This window comes from Schistocerca nitens, chromosome 2 (genome assembly GCF_023898315.1).
Source record: "Schistocerca nitens isolate TAMUIC-IGC-003100 chromosome 2, iqSchNite1.1, whole genome shotgun sequence".
NCBI lineage: Eukaryota > Metazoa > Arthropoda > Insecta > Orthoptera > Acrididae > Schistocerca > Schistocerca nitens.
This window is the reverse complement of record NC_064615.1, coordinates 1,019,473,398-1,019,491,507: the sequence shown is the minus strand read 5'-3', so window position 1 is coordinate 1,019,491,507 and position 18,110 is coordinate 1,019,473,398. Positions and strand designations below refer to the sequence as shown.

The window sequence follows — 18,110 nt, the reverse complement described above, 5'->3', positions numbered from 1 at the left end:
CTATCCCTGCTATTATTCAATCTGTACACTGAGCAAACAGTAAAGAAAAGGAAAGAAAAATTTGGAGAAGGAATTCAAGTTTACCGAGCAGAAATAAAAACTCTGAGGTTTTGTGATGAGATTGTAATTACGTCAGAGACAGCAAAGGAGTTGGAAGAGGAGCTGAACGAAATGGACAGTGTCTTGAAAAGAGGATGTAAGATGAACATTAACAAAAGCAAAATGAGGATAACAGAATGTAGTCAAATAATTCAGGCGATGCTGAGGGAATTAGATTAGGAACCGATACTTTAAAGGTAGTAGCTGAAGTTTGCCTTTTAGGCAGCCAAACAGCTGATAGCCGAAGTAGAGGATATAAAATGACACGAAAAGCATTTCTGAAGAAGGAAAATGTGTTAACATCGCATGTACATTTAACTGTTCGGAAGTCTCTTCTGCAAGTATTTGTCTGGAGTGTACCCATGTATGCAAGCGAAACGTGGACGATAAGTACAGGATGTTTCTAAAAGAATGTAGGTATTTCGAATGTATATATTTACTAAACTTGAAGACATACGAATGTAAAACTTTACACTCATATTTCCGATCCTCTCAAGTTCAGATTACAGATGTGCAATATGTCCTCCATCAGCGACACGAACAATATCACATCGATACTGAAATTCCTCCCATGCTCGGGCAAACATGTCCTTCGTCACTGATGTTATGGCAGTACGGTTCTTCACCTTTTCCAGGTTCTGTGGGAGTGGTGGTACATAAATGTTGTCTTTAACGAAACCCCACAGGAAGAAATCAGTGGGTGTCAAAGCCGGTGACCGTGGAGCGCAGCTGAGATATGTCGCCAGCTCCATAACGACCAATCCAACGGTTCGGTAGAGTTTCATTCAGATATTCACGCACTTGGCGACCCCAGTGAGAGGTCCCCCGTCTTCTTGAAAATGAAGTTGTTTTCGTGCAGCCTCGGAAACAACTAGTTTTGTAACATAGCGAGATATTGCTGACCGTTAACCGTGTTTCCATCAAAGAAGAAAAAATGGTTCAAATGGCTCTGAGCACTATGGGACTTAACATCTGAGGTCATCAGTCCCCTAGAACTTAGAACTACTTACACCTAACTAACCTAAGGACAGCACACGACACCCAGTCATCACAGGCAGAGAAAATCCCTGACCCCGCCTGGAATCGAACCCGGGAACCCGGGCGTGGGAATCAAAGAAGAATGGCCGTAAACAGATGATCGGGATATCTCACAAAACACATTGACTTTTGGCGAATCTCGTACATGTTCAATAGCTGCATGTGGCTCCTCTAGGCCCCAAATTCGAACATTGTTTACCTCACCAGTAATATCACTGAACACGATGCGTTGTGTGAAAGTGTTATCATTGTCAATACCATCAAGAATCTCGTTACAAAATGCCATAGAGTTGTGTTTGTCATCAGGACGCAGAGCTTGTAACACCTGTAACTTGTACGTCTTTATAACCAACCGACGTCTCAGAACATGCGAAATTGTTGTTGTAGGCAGTTGTAACTCTCGACTGGCACGACGAGTTGATTTTGAAAGACTACGTTGGAAAAGAGTTCGAATTCGTGCAACATTTTCTACAGGAACATGAGGGCGGCCAGGAGTCTTTCTTTTACATACACATCCTGTACCTAGAAACTGTCGACGCCATCTGCGAATGTTCCACCCATTCGGAGGATCAATTTGGTATCTCAACCTGCAACGTCTTTGCACTGTAATAACGAAATTGCACTTCGCAAACTGGAAAACACAAAATGATTTCTGCTGTGGAGTAGCCATCTTCAACATATGACGGTTACCAAGCAAAACAGAAGACAAATGACATCTAGCGGCTATTAATATAAATTAGACTATGTATTCGTTTCTCCAATAGCCGAGCCGAGGCGCTGCGATCAGTAGTTTGGACAAAATAATACTTTGTAATACGTATATTCTTTTAGAAAACCCTGTAGTTTAGATAAGAAATGTGGTGCTGCAGAAGAATGCTGATGATTAGTTGGTTAGATCATGTGACTAATGAATAGGTACACTCATGTTCAGAAAAAAAAAACAGAACGCCTTGAACGACTAGAGATATTCAAAGGACATGTACATCAGTATGGTCTGCAGAAATGATTAGCATTTTTGTCACCTCAGTTCAGCATGTGTCCTGTTGCCTAGTAGGCACAGAGTCCACCATGGTCTCTGATAAATTGTTCCATGCGTGATGGCGTTGAAGCATATAAGGCGCAAATGGCGTCATTTGGTATGGCCATCCCTGCTGCATTCTCCTGGTTCCAAAGTTTGTCTGTGGTGGTTGGCATTGGGTCACAGTGTTGCACCCTTCGTTTCACCATATCCCACACGTTTTCAACTGGCGAAAAGTTTGCTTATCTGGCGGGTCAGGGGAAAAGGCAGATATCCTTTGACACCAAAAAGGTACGTGTTCGTTCAGAAACACGTGCTTGTGTATTGTCTTTCTGAAACATGGCATCTGAGGTCTTTCGCAGAAAGGGTTTGGGTACTGGTCGCAGGATGTTATTCGCGTAGGTCACACTGGTTACATCTACATTTACATTTATACTCCGCAAGCCACCCAACCTTGTGTGGCGGAGGGCAATTTACGTGCCACTGTCATTACCTCCCTTTCATGTTCCAGTTGCGTATGGTTCGCGGGAAGAACGACTGCCGGAAAGCCTCCGTGCGCGCTCGAATCTCTCTAATTTTACGTTCGTGATCTCCTCGGGAGGTATAAATAGAGGGAAGCAATATATTCGATACCTCATCCAGAAACGCACCCTCTCGAAACCTGGACAGCAAGCTACACCGCGATGCAGAACGCCTCTCTTGCAGACTCTGCCACTTGAGTTTGCTAAACATCCCCGTAACGCTATCACGCTTACCAAATAAACCTGTGCCGAAACGCGCCGCTCTTCTTTGGATCTTCTCTATCTCCTCTGTCAACCCGACCTGGTACGGATCCCACACTGATGAGCAATACTCAAGTATAGGTCGAACGAGTGTTTTGTAAGCCACCTCCTTTGTTGATGGAGTACATTTTCTAAGGACTCTCCCAATGAATCTCAACCTGGCACCCGCCTTACGAACAACTGATTTTATATGATCATTCCACTTCAAATCGTTCCGTACGCATACTCCCAGATATTTTACAGTAGTAACTGCTACCAGTGCTTGTTCCGCTATCATATAATCATACAATAAAGGATCTTTCTTTCTGTGTATTCGCAATACATTACATTTGTCTATGTTAAGGGTCAGTTGCCACTCCCTGCACCAAGTGCCTATCCGCTGCAGATCTTCCTGCATTTCGCTGCAATTTTCTAATGCTGCAACTTCTCTGTATACTACAGCAACATGCGCGAAAAGTCGTATGGAACTTCCGACAGTATCTACTAGGTCATTTATATATGAAAAGTAATGGGCCCATAACACTCCCCTGAGGCACGCCAGAGGTTACTTTAACGTCTGTAAACGTCTCTCCATTGATAACAACATGCTGTGCCCTGTTTGCTAAAAACTCTTCAATCGAGGGCCCTGGACACGCACCAACTGTGATTTGTGGTTGTACCCAGTAGCACCCCACACCATAAGGCCTTGCGTTGGCGCTGTGTGTCCTGTGCGAAAGCAGTCGAACCTAAATGCGGCCATCATTTTCAAACAAACAGAACATGGATTCGTCCGAAAACTCTGTGTGCGACCATTCCTGACCCCAGTGATGTAGTTACATACATCATTGCCGTCTAACATTCGTCAAAGATAGGGGGAGAAGTGGACGACGTGCACGTAACCCATGACATAATAAACGGAGACGGACACCCCTGACAGTGTACAATGTGTTACAGTGTTCCACTGTCGCACCAGAGCCGAGGGCGACGCAGATCTGTCCTGCCATGCCATTCGGATGAAGTTTCGACCCTCTGGTGCGTAGTCTGCGTGGTGCGACCTGACCCATCTTTTGTTCTGCGGCCTTCTGTGAACCATTCTGCACCCAGCCGTTGCAACGCGAATCACTTCGTCCCATACTAGCAGCAATTTCCCGGATGGATGATTCACATTGTCCCACGGCAATAATGCACCATCTTTCAAACTCAGCGATTTGACGATACAGTTCGTGCATACCCCTACGAGGCATCCTGCATGTCTGTTCAAGTTACACTGCTCCATTACCACTGGGGTGATGTAACGTCGCGGCATCGATGTTGACCTTGAGGCCTCGGGCTGACATGGTTCAATTGCTAATTATTTCTACAGAACAATCTTTTGTACATGCCCTGTAAATATGTACGTCCGATCTCTAGTCGTTCAATTTTCACTGTTTTTTCTGAACACGAGTGTACTTTAATAGAACCAGGGTGAAAAGAAGTTTGCGGCATAACTTAACTAAAAAAAAGGATCGGGTGATGGGAAATATTCTGAGGCACCAAGGGGTTACCACTTTATTATTGGAGGGAAGTGCGTTGTTTGTGATGGTGTGGCGAGGGGGAAGGTCAGGGTGATGGTGTAAATTATTGAGGGAGACCAAGAGATGACTGCAGTAAGGAGGTAGGTTGTAGTAGTTATTCAGAGACGAAAAGGCGTGCACAGGATGCAGCAGCATGGAGAGCTGCTTCAAATCAATCTGAAGGTCACAACCACACAATAATAAAGATTCATAGATGTTGAAGCTCTGTGAAACAGCCACCCTTCCGAGTCACTCATCTCTGTACTATTAAACTTCTATGTTGTTCATCTTCATAGACTTCCGTTATGAACAATTAGGTTCCAGTTAATTTGTTTTCCTTCCTTGGGTGTATTAAACAAAGCCCTTTTTTATTAATTTTTATTTATTATTTCTTCACTGGATTACCATTTAATCCGAAATGTTATTGAGGCTCTTTTATTTGTCTACATACTTGTTGCATATTTTCCTTTACAATATCCCTAAACTCCGCGCTTCATTATCACAACTTAAAACTGCTGAAGTAAACTCTGTGATAATCTTCGTTATCTCTACAGGAGTTGGTCATTCCATAGAATGACACATATTGAGTAATAAAAAACTTTTAGTATATGTGATGCAAGAGGTTTTTACAACTGTCAAGGAGACATTCAACAAATCCACCACAGATTCACCATTCTCGTGAAGTCAGACCACAAACTGGCTACAGAGGTATGAACAGGAATTATACCGCCTTTATTGTTTCGCATACGTATCGACCGTTTATCTTATCTTTGCTTTTGTGATGTGGTTGAAGAACGCAAAAGCTTTTCCGTGAAAATTGTTTGAAATATTACAAAACAGAATATTTTGCACATATACCGAGCTCGTAACACCGACGGTGGCATAAGTAATCTACGTAGCGGAAAGCGATTTCGGAGTACACACGTGTGTGTGTGTGTGTGTGTGTGTGTGTGTGTGTGTGTGTGTATGTGTGTGTGTTCATTGCATTCAGGGGAAGGGGCGGAGATAACGTGCATGCAAGTTCAGAAATACGCTTCTGCTCCGCCACAATACATAGAAGCAGCGTTTTTAACAGCGCAGCCGCATGGGGAATGGATTTATTGTTAGACTCATCCACAGATTTATTTGTGCAACGATTGCGCCATACTCTTTCTTAAAAGTGATCAGTGAAATGAGCTTGAGTAGTATCTCTTTTTTTTAATATCGATTTTGGAGAATCTCTAGATGCCAGAATGAGATTTTCACTCTGCAGCGGAGTGTGCGCTGATATGAAACTTCCTGGCGGATGAAAACTGTGTGCCCGACCGAGACTCGAACTCAGGACCTTTGCCTTTCGCGGGCAAGTGCTCTACCATCTGAGCTACCGAAGCCCGACTCACGCCCGGTCCTCACAGCTTTACTTCTGCTAGTATCTCGTCTCCTACCTTCCAAACTTCACAGAAGCTCTGCTGCGAACCTTGCAGGACTAGCACTCCTGAAAGAAAGGATACTGCGGAGACATGGCTTAGCCACAGCCTGGGGGATGTTTCCAGAATGAGATTTTCACTCTACAGCGGAGTGTGCGCTGATATGAAACTTCATGGTAGATTAAAACTGTGTGCCGGACTGAGACTCGAACTCGGGACCTTTGCCTTTCGCGGGCGTGAGTCGTGCTTGGGTAGCTCAGTCGGTAGAGCACTTGCCTGCCGAGTCTCGCCCCGGCACACAGTTTTAATCTGCCAGGAAGTTTCGCATCAGCGCACACTCAGCTGCAGAGTGAAAATTTCATTCTAGAAACATCCCCCAGGCTGTGGCTAAGCCATGTCCCCGCAATATCCTTTCTTTCAGGATTGCTAGTTCTGCAAGTTTCGCAGGAGAGCTTCTGTGAAGTTTGGAAGGTAGGAGACGAGATACTGGCAGAAGTAAAGCTGTGAGGACCTGGCGTGAGTCGTGCTTCGGTAGCTCAGATGGTAGAGCACTTGCCCGCGAAAGGCAAAGGTCCCGGGTTCGAGTTTCGGTCGGGCACACAGTTTTAATAGTTTCAATCTCTAGATGGTTTTCTGTTTCACATGACATTAAACTCAATGGTTGCGGGAAAGTATTTCATTCCTTAACATTTCATTTCTACTGTTCTTGTTGTTATTACAAATATACGAAAGATAACTGAAGTCCCACAAACATTCAGTAGCGAAATTTGCAGAAAAGATATAGGTAATTTCTCTTCTATCCAAATAAAAGGGGAAAAATATAGAGGAAACGATGCTGAAGATGTATGTGGCTATCTTGGACTTTGATAATATTGTGTTGGTTTAAAAGGCATAACATTAATACAGGACGAATTCGTACCACATGAATATACACCACCTAAGTCTCTGTCACATTTAATATTTTATTTACTTTACAGTCATTGTATGGCTGTTTCTGTGAAGGTTAAAAAGAAAAACATATCTCGCAAGGCTACCGATTTGTGAACGATAAACTTCGTTTATCTTGGCACACTAAAGCACTAACGAATACAAAACGAGGCCCCAAAAGGAATGCGAGGAAGTTTGTGAGAGCCATCTGAAGGTAGATTTGTTTCAAACCAAAAGCGGTAATGGTTTGATGTAAATAATTGTTTTAAAACCATACTTTTGGTTGGTTGCTGTTAAAATCATAAAAAATATAGTTGTACTACTGCAACGATTCCCAATATGTCTTTCGACAAGACAGTGTTAGGTAACTTGCACAGAAGCTTTTAAGCAGTCATTCTAAACACGCTCCACGCGCAAATGGAACGAGAGAAGCCCGTAATGCGCGGTGCAATTTGAAGTACACTTCACTGTTTTGCCGACTACAGAATTAGCTTGTAAGATGCCCCTTAGGTTCAAGACACATTTTATTTCCTTACTTTTTACGGTTTTACAAATTTGTATCGCGTCTGTAGATATCATGTAGCATTCAGTGAGTATAGCGGCACTGCGAAACTCGCACAGTAGGGGGTAAGATTTCAGTTCCCATGCTGGCTGAAAGAGTCCGTGGACCATATGGCGTTGCTAGTGGCCGATGGTGCGAGACGCTCCGCTTAGTAGGGTTTGATAAAATATCGATATATCGGCATAAAATATTTTTTCAAACAATATTGATGAAGTATGGCGATATTTTCTTCACCGATATATCGGTATCGAAATGGCAGAATCGAGTGCTGCTATTTTTATTGTATATTATATTTTTCGCCATTTTCTTGTAAATATTTCCAATTGCTCTTTTGAAATTGTTATAGAACATAATTTAATTAAACTGTATGAAGGAGTGTTACTACTTGTGTAGCTTTTATCTCGTGTAGTCTCTCTCTTTGTCTGTGTGAAGCAAGTATAGATGGCCCAAAGAAGTTGTCCAATTACAGTAGGAGGTGGCGGAGCGAATGAAATAACATTTCCGATGTGAAGAAATACCACACTAGTTGCGTTAAAAAAACAATTTTTGAAGCAACTAGTGTGCTGTTTCTTCACATCAGCATTCTTTAAAAAAAAGTCGCTGAAACTGATCAACAAAAACCTGAATGAGAAAACTGGTCTTTGCTGTAGGCGGAAGTGTGTGAGGGGATATGCTGACGTAATAGGCGCTTGGCGCTACCAGCAGAAACTGCAACGTTTAACTTAACCACGAAATTTTCATACTACGTCTGTTAGTTCGCTGGAATTTTCAGAAATGGAAAAACAGGGAAGTCGACATGAAGTGTTCCGAACAAATCCGATATGTGACGAAACCGAACGACGGACCCATGAGACACCTATTTTTGTGGCACTTACACGCAATATTATGAGGGTACAGCCTGGTATGACTGAACGCTAAAACTTCAAACAACAGTGGGAGTTATTGCACGTGTATCTTGTTGTGATGGGAAAAGGAGGTGCGACAGCGGACAAGTGTTTGACAGATGGGAAGTGTGTCAGCCACACTAGGGTGGATTCAGCAGTGATCCACACCACGGCTATTGTGTTTTCCAGGAGACGACGGTAAAACTCAGCACACGACTGTAGCATTCAGGCTCAGAGATAGGCAGACACTGAGAGTTTGACAAATTGCATGGCTGCAGAAGAGCAACAGGTACACTAGTGCTTTAGCTCAGGAGCTGGAAAAACCTGATGTGCATGGCCGTCGGTGAGGAAAATAGAAATCGTGGAACAGCATGACGGAAATGAGTGACTATCGATTGACTCCGTCCGAACAGGTCTCGGGAGTCCCAACGGTACATACCGATTGCCGTGTCATCCTCTGATAAAAGGTGTCATTAGATGCGGAAACGTAGGTGCATGTAGTCAGCACACCACTCCCCAGGCCGTTTTCGGTTTGCATGACCGGAGCCGCTACTTCTCAGTCAAGTAGCTCCTCAATTGGCCTCAGAAATGTTGAGTGCACCCCACTTGCCAACAGCACTCAGAAGACCCGGACGGTCAAGAACCCAATTGCTAGCCAAGTCCGACAGCACTTAACTTCGGTGATCTGATGGGAACCGGTGTTACCACCGCGACAAGGTCATTGGCAAATAGGTGACTACAATGACCAGTAAAGAGACATTATTACCACTGTTAGCAAAGTGGTTATCGCCAAGCATGAACCTTCATCGTTTTCCTTCCAGTTCTTGGTCTAAGGGGGATAAGCAGGCTGAGGCTGCTAGATTGATGATCTGCAGAATATCTAACAATAAATCAAAGAAAAAAATGAAGCTAATAATAAACTGCAATATACAGCTATAAAACTGGCGGTATATTTGCTACATCCAATCGATTTGTTTTGGGCGGTACCTCTATATTTTTTCCGTTGATATGTCGATGACTAATTTCGATATATCGAGGCCAGATACCAATGCCTTTCGTTATTTCGGTATGTCGGATTACAGATATTTTTAAAAATATCAACAGTTGCGTCAGCATCGAGATACGTACGAATAACAGACTTATTCTGGCGCAAAGCAAGTAATCTTGCATAATAAAAATTTGCTAATAGAAGTTGCTTTTCCAATACAGATATTAGGACAATCTTACGTGTCATAAGTAATGCTTTACAGCAATATTACAGCGCTAGAAATTGATCATCTTAATGAGTAAATGAGTAACGTTTAACGTTTAGTTAAAATATAAGAACGCTACGAAATGCTACAAGTGTAAGTACGAGGTACAGGCAATAGTCAACGCCGACAGGATCCCTTCCGATCTGATTTCCAGTTAATCATTATTAATTGTGTCGATATTCAACACTTAACAGGAAGTAGAATTGCTCTTTACAGAGAACCCGACGGCGCCGATACTGCTTTTGCGAGGGACATGATGTTCGAGAGCTTCTCAGCAAAACAGGTAAAAAGAATCCTGCACGGCGACTCACTAAGATAGTCCAATCTGGGCAAAGCTCGGATAGAGAAGCACGGCCAGTCATATTGTGCGCCTCTTACAACGTCCTTAACGGACTCTCTGGCTAAACTGCGTCATTTAAGTAGGTTTAGTACAAGTGGTGGTTGGGGGAGGGGGGGGGGGGGTTCCTGCAAGCTGTACCTTCAATAGGAGTTCCCCCACTGAAATTAAAGATTGCACGGTGTATTACGCTACGGTCGCAGGTTCGAATCCTTAGGTTAGTTATGTTTAAGTAGTTCTAAGTTCTAAGGGGCTGATGACTTCAGAAGTTAAGTCCCATAGTGCTCACAGCCATGTGAACCATTTTTGAGCCAATGCTGTAACTCTGACTGGGAAGAAATCACATATGGGTTTTCCCAAGGCTCAGTCTTAGGTCCACTATTGTTCCTCAAATATGTAGACGATCTTACATGTAATATGTGACCAGAATAGTTCTTTTTGCAGATGTCTAGTAGTGTAGTGAAGCCAAGCATTGGTACAGAATACTGTTGGAAGTATCACTGACTGGTTTTCTGCGAATGGTCTCACATTCAGTTTTAAAGAGTCACAGCGTATTCAGTTTTTCAAATCTGGGGGTACATTTTGGAACTGCTGTAACAATTTAGTTCAGCTAAATTTGCACTTAGAATCATTGCACATCTTGGGGAGAGACAAAACAGTAAGCTGGCATACTTGCACATTTCATTCAATAATGCCATATGGAGTGAGATAACTCACCTTTAAGAAAGAAATATTTCGTGCTGTAAGAATAATACGTGTCGCTCACCCACGATCATATTGTAGAGATATGTTTAAGGAGTTGGGTATTCTGACTACGGCTTCACAGTATATTTATTCCCTCATGAAGTCTGTTGTAAATAATCAAGTTCAAAAGGATCAACGATGCACATAATTACAATACCAGAAGGAAAAATGACATTCATTACTCCACATTAAAGTTGTCTTTCGCACAAAAAGGGGCCCACAATGCTGCAATAAAAATTTTTGATCTTTTTCTCAGGAACATAAAATGTCTGACAGAAAACAAATTAAAATTTGACAGCAAATGAAAAAAGTTTTTTTCTTAACAACTCCTATCATTACAAGAATTTCTGTAGTTGTAATGTGTAACAGGTTGTGAGTAAGAATTACTAAATCATGTATTTAAAAAAAGACTTATAAATCTGCATCATGTAATCATGCTCACAAATTAATTTGCGATGAGATGTAAATTGACTCGTTCCGCATCATTACGATTTATCGTGAAAAATGATTTATCGAACATGAAACTAACTTAGTACACAAATAAGGAATGTCACTGCTGACTGCCACTTCCGAGACTTATTGAGTGATGATTCAAGATAAGGTGGGTGGCATCCAAGGTAGCTAACGTCCTTGGAAATTCTAAGCCAGCTAGCATGCGAATGTTGAGCAGAAGTGTACTAGTGTGGGTAGGGAGGTAACAACTTGTCTCTCAAAATCCTTCTTCTCAATTCATTTCTTTTCAAAGAAGTTCAGTGAGTGACTAAATGGTAACACTGATCAGCTTGCCAAATAATTTGCTGAATAATTTTATTTCACAAAATGTGTTTCTTTTACTTTACAGGTGTATGTAAACATGTACAAAGTTATTACAATGTGGTAGACGTACATTTTCGGCGAGATATCAATGCTGTCGGCACAAAGAAATGAAAACACTGTGATTCTATCAGAGAAAGAAAAGGACTTGGAAGATCAGTTGAAGGAAATGGACAGTGTCTTGAAAGGATGATATAAGATGGACATTAACAAAAGCGGAAACAGGGTAGTGAAAATCAGTCATTTTAATCACGTGATGCTGAGAAAATTGGATTTTGAAACAATACAGTAAAGGTAGTGAAGAGGTTTGCTTTTTGGGTAGGAAAATGACTCATGATGGCCGAAGTAAAGAGGATACAAACTGAGGCAGCAAAATAACTCATGATGGCCGAAGAAGAGAGGAATACAAGTGTAGACAGGAAACTGGAAGAAAAGCTTTTCTGAAGAAGAGAAATTTGTGAACATCGCATGTGCATTTAAGTTTTAAGAAACATCTTCTGAAGGTTTTTGTCTGGATGGAGTGTCGTATGGAAGTGAAACATGGACGATAAACGGTTCAGCCAAGAAGAGAATGGAATGTTTTGAAATGTGACGCAGCATAAGAATGCTGAAGATTGGATGGGTATAACACGTATCCGATCAGGAGCGGAATTAGGAAGAGAAGAAATTGGAGGCATAATTTAACCAAAAGATGGGACTAGTTGATAGGTCTGAGACGTCAAGGGATCAACAGTTTAGTATTTGAGAGAAGCGTGGGAGGAGGGGGTAAAAATTGTGGAGGGAGACCAAGAGATGAATACGGTAAGCAGGTTTAAAAGCATGTAGGTTGCAGCAGTCATGCGACTTGAAAGCATAGAGCAGCGTGGAGAGCTGCAGCAAACCAGTCTTCGGAATGAAGAACGCTATAACAACACAAACTTAATGTGTTCCAAAACATGTTGTTGTTGTTGTTGTTCTGGTCTTCAGTCCAGAGACTGGTTTGATGCAGCTCTCCATGCTACACTATCCTGTGCAAGCTTCTTCATCTCCCAGTACCTACTGCAACATACATCCTTCTGAATCTGTTTGGTGTATTGATCTCTTGGTCTCCCTCTACAATTTTTACCCTCCGCGCTGCCCTCCAGTACTAAATTGGTGATCTCTTGATGCCTCAGAACTTGTCCTACCAACCGATCCCTTCTTCTAGTCAAGTTGTGCCACAAACTCCTCTTCTTCCCAATTCTATTCAATACCTCCTCATTAGTTATGTGATCCACCCATCTAATCTTCAGCAATCTTCCGTAGCACCACATTTCGAAAGCTTCTATTCTCTTCTTTTCCAAACTATTTATCGTCCACGTTTCACTTTCATGCATGCCTACACTCCATACAAATACTTTCAGAAACGACTTCCTGACACTAAAATCTATACTCCATGTTAACAAATTTCTCTTCTTCAGAAACGCTTTCCTTGCCATTGCAGACTACATTCTATATCCTCTCTACTTCGACAATCATCAGTTATTTTGCTCCCCAAATAGCAAAACTCATTTACTAGTTTAAGCGTCTCATTTCGTAATCTAATTCCCTCAGCATCACCCGATTTAGTTCGACTACATTCCATTATCCTCGTTTTGCTTTTGTTGATGTTCATCTTATATCCTCCTTTCGAGACACTGTCCATTCCGTTCAGCTGCTCTTCCAGGTCCTTTGCTGTCTCTGACAGAATTACAAGTTTTTATTTCTTCTCCATGGATTTTAATACCTACTCCGAATTTTTCTTTTGTTTCCTTTACTGCTTGCTCAATATACAGATTGAATAACATAGGGGATAGGCTACAACCCCGTCTCACTCCCTTCCCAACCACTGCTTCCCTTTCATGCCCCTCGACTCTTATAACTGCCATCTGGTTTCTGTACAAATTGTAAATAGCCTTTCGCTCCCTGTATTTTACCCCTGCCACCTTCAGAACTTGAAAGAGAGTATTCCAGTGAACATTGTCAAAAGCTTTCTCTAAGTCTACAAATGCTAGAAACGTAGGGTTGCCTTTCCTTAATCTATTTTCTAAGATAAGTCGTAGGGTCAGTATTGCCTCACATGTTCCAACATTTCTACTGAATCCAAATTGATCTTCCCCGAGGTCGGCTTCTACCAGTTTTTCCATTCGTCTGTAAAGAATTCGTGTTAGTATTTTGCAGCCGTGGCTTATTAAACTGATAGTTCGGTAATTTTCACATCTGTCAACCCCTGCTTTCTGTGGGATTGGAATTATATTCTTCTTGAAGTCTGGGGGTATTTCGCCTGTCTCATACATCTTGCTCACCAGATGGTAGAGTTTTGTCATGGCTGCCTCTCCCAAGGCTATCAGTAGTTCTATTGGAATGTTGTCTACTCCCGGGGCCTTGTTTAGACTTAGGTCGTTCAGTGCTCTGTCAAACATAACATAACAGATATAATATCCGATACCAGCTGTATTTTTAACCAGATTGTTGTCGGTAGCTTATTGTGTTTTTAGTTATTGTGGCTGACGGCCTTTGTTGCAGATGGGCTACGCGCAGCTGGAACAGCGGGGCACCGGTCTGCACCTCCGACAGTTCTCCAGAGCCTACATCTTCCAGGACGATGACGGCAGCAGATTGGTCTTCATCAGCATCGACGCCGCCATGATCGGCAACGGGCTCCGCAGAGACGTGAGTGCACATCCTACTTTACTGCCGCATTACTTTCTCGAATTGCCTGATAAATACTGGGACCGTGTAAGAAGTTAGGCAACCTAGGCCTTTGTACAGGAGAAAACACACACTCCAGGGAAAACATACGAAGAGCGTTCAGTAAGTAATGAAATAATTTTTTTTCTGAAAGCAGGTTGGTTTTATTCTGGATTTCAATACGCCACATTATTCCCCACTCTTTTGGCTATTTCTCAACACATCAGTTCAGTGCGACGGCCATACGCCACATCAATGGGATGGCCCGTATGGTCACATGGTACCACTGTACTGGTCGACGCCGGAGCCAACGTCTTGGTGCATCCATACCCCCCCCCCCCCCCCCTCTTCTGTCATCACCAACGTGATGGTTCCGGTGGAGTGCATCCATCATTGGGGCAAACAAATGGATCTCGGAAGGTGGGAGATTGGGGCTGTAAGGTGTTTGAGGAAGAACTCACGTTTAAGTCCCCCAACTGGCGTCTCAGCACTATTAGTAGAGACGTCCAATTGAGCAGCTAGGTGTTTGATTGCGATCCGTCGACCACCTGGAATGACACCTCGAATGAGAGTCTCGGTACTTTCCTATATTAGAGCAGTCACAGCAGTGCGTGGCTGGCCGTCACGCGGGAGACACGCAATGATGGCAGACGCCTCGCCCAACGACCCACCGTGCTTTTGTTCAGTACCAGGTGTCCATAGACATTCTGCAAGCATTTCCGACATTGATAAAGGTCAGATTGTAGCCTATCGCGATTGTGGTTTATCGTATCGTATCGCGTTGGTCGAGATCGAATGACTGTTAGCAGAATATGGAATCGTTGGGTTCAGGAGGGTAATACGGAACGCCGTGCTGGATCCCAACGGCCTCGTATCACTAGCAGTCGAGATGAGAGGCATCTTACCCGCATGGCTGTAACGGATCGTGCAGCCACGTCTCGATCCCTGAGTCAACAGATGGGGACGTTTGCAAGACAAAAACCATCTGCACGAACAGTTCGACGACGTTTGCAGCAGCATGGAATATCAGCTCGGAGACCATGGCTGCGGTTACCCTTGACGCTGCATCACAGACAGGAGCGCCTGAGATGGTGTACTCAACGACGAACCTGGGTGCACGAATGGCAAAACGTCATTTTTTCGGATGAATCCAGGTTCTGTTTACAGCATCATGATGGTCGCATCCGTGTTTGGCGACATCGCGGTGAACGCACATTGGAAGCGTGTATTCGTCGTCGCCATACTGGCGTATCACCCGGCGTGATGGTATGGGGTGCCATTGGTTACACGTCTCAGTCACCTCTTGTTCGCGTTGACGGCACTTTGAACTGTGGACGTTACATTTCAGATGTGTTACGACCCGTGGCTCTACCCTTCATTCGATCCCTGCGAAATCCTACATTTCAGCAGGATATTGCACGACCGCATGTTGCAGGTCCTGTACGGGCCTTTCTGGATACAGAAAATGTTCGACTGCTGCCCTGGCCAGGACATTCTACAGATCTCTCACCAATTGAAAACGTCTGGTCAATGGTGGCCGACCAACTGGCTCGTCACAATACGCCAGTCACTACTCTTGATGAACTGTGGTATCGTGTTGAAGCTGCATAGGCAGCTGTACCTGTACACGTCATCCAAGCTCTGTTTGACTCAATGCCCAGGCGTATCAAGGCCATTATTACGGCCAGAGGTGGTTGTTCTGGGTACTGGTTTCTCAGGATCTATGCACCCTAATGGCGTGAAAATGTAATCATATGTCAGTTCTAGTGCAATATATTTGTTCAGTGAATACCCGTTTGTCATCTGCATTTCTTCTTGGTGTAGCAATTTTAATGGCCAGTAGTGTATTTGCGATGGTCTGGTTTTCCGTCAAAGAAAACCCAATAATAGCTCCCCGCTTGGAAACCGCTTCCGTTACAGACGCAATTTTAAAGGCTACGTGTAGCGCCGGCTTGTATGGGAACTTCATGAAACTACAGGTGCTGAAGCGGGAATATTCTACAATTTCCCACAAAAAACTCCACATTTTTGCAACCGAAATTGGCCGAGAAAAAAAAGTGTTGCATTACTTATTGAACGTCCCTCTTATTCATGAGAGTTAATCACAAAATTTTTAATTATCACCTCAAAAACTGAAGTTACGTAATTAATTTTAGTTAGTTTGACGACCCAGTTCAGATTGAAATGCCCGCGCCACGGTGTCGTAGCACCCCGCTAGAGCACCTAAAACAAAATGGCGCAGCCCATTGGTAAGATCGTGCGGAAATTTGTTCCTTGCAGTGGCGTAGGAGAACGGCGGAAGTGGAATGTGGCGGGGGATTTTCTAAGCGTAGACTCTTAATCAAATGCAAATCACTTTTATTAAACAATACGAACAACATAATTAATCAGAGCACTTGCATGACAAGGCGCTCAGTTTATCAAACGACCTTGATATCTAGTACAGTAAAGTAATTCATACATACTATAAAAATGGAAGTATGTAAATGTGTGTGTATGTTCCCCATGACCTTCTAAATCACTGGGTCAATTACAGTCAGACTTGTTACGTACATCACAAACTATCTCACAAGAATCACTTTTGGGAGAAGAGCCTACCAAAGGGCGAAAAAGCAGTGTAGCCCATAACGCGCAAATACTTATATTTTATTCGCCCAGTATTTCAGAATGAGAGCATTTAGTGACTTGCAAGAAACATTACACATAATTTCAAACCACTACGAAACTTTTTGTCGCTGTCAACCCGCACAAAATATCGGATATTACATTTTCACTGTTCATGTTTCACTAAACTGCCGCATGAGGATATGACATTTCTTTACTTCTTTACTTTCCATTCTTTCTCAACACACTGCACAGACCGTATTGACATACGCCGCTGAATGTACCTGGAACAATATGTCATTTTACGATAGTTCTAGAGATATGACTTCAGATACTGAGATGCATGAAAACCTGCTGCATCATGCGCGACCTTCTAAATTATTACTTCTTTGCTACTAAATCTGTTCACAACATATTTCGCAGACAGTAGCCACATGTACTATTGGATGTACGGGGAGATAAACACCGAGAGGAGATGAGGAGCAGCCTGACATGGAGACGCCGGTCGTTTTGGCCGTGCGGTTCTAGGCGCTTTAGTCTGGAGCCGCGTGACCGCTTCGGTCGCAGGTTCGAATCCTGCCTCGTGTATGGATGTGTGTGATGTCATTAGTTTAGTTAGGTTTAAGTAGTTCTAAGTTCTAGGGGACTGATGACCTCAGATGTTAAGTCCCATAGTGCTCAGAGCCTTTTTTTTTTTACATGGAGACGGGGAGGAGGAAATAGACAGAGGGAGGGGAAGCAGCAAATGGCCAAAGAGAGGGGAAGGAGGAAATCGATGGGGGGGGGGGGACGAGCAGATGGACAAAGGGGGAGGAGGAGATAGGTAGTTAGAGGGGAAGGAGGAGGTGGACAAACAGGTACAGAGAGAGTGGAGGAAAAAGAGAGACTCATAGAAGATTGGAATAAATACCCAGCCAGTGCTCTATAAAACCTACGCCACATGGGAACGATCAACTTTACAAAAGGGACAAAAAAATACAGAATCGGTAAGCTTCAACTTAATACATTGTGAACTTCCAGCGTGCTGGAGTAGCTTGGGTCAGCAACTTTTATTAATCTGCAGAACGAAAAACCAGTCCAAGACAGAATTTTTTTTACTCTTTATTCATTCGACAACTACTTTCTGGCCGAGTCCCATTTTCAAATCATCGTAACGAAGTCGAAAATGGCATTTCCAAAGATGTCAACAATGTGCAGTGAACATTTACAATGCATACAATTGTCTGTATGCACACTTATCTGCATGCACTGTAAATCTTCACTGCACGTTCCTGACATCTTCGGAAGTGCCATTTTCGACTTCGTTACGATGATTTAAAAATGGGTCCCTGCCCGAAACTAGTCATCGAACGAATAATTGCAACTTGTACTGGGTTTCCTTCTATTGATTTATATACAGATATAAATATTTCGCTCCATTACA

The 18,110-nt window shown here is 43.1% G+C and overlaps 1 protein-coding gene across 6 annotated transcripts in view; it reads left to right on the top strand.

Annotated features, from left to right (window-relative positions):
- Positions 1-18,110, top strand: part of LOC126237364 (neutral ceramidase-like) — a 563,642-nt gene that overhangs the window by 284,241 nt on the left and 261,291 nt on the right. For all 6 annotated transcript variants that reach the window (XM_049947432.1, XM_049947435.1, XM_049947436.1 and 3 more), the window contains one exon: positions 13,919-14,065. In XM_049947432.1, the coding sequence (XP_049803389.1) occupies positions 13,919-14,065 (147 nt within the window). The remainder of the gene's footprint in view (positions 1-13,918; positions 14,066-18,110) is intronic.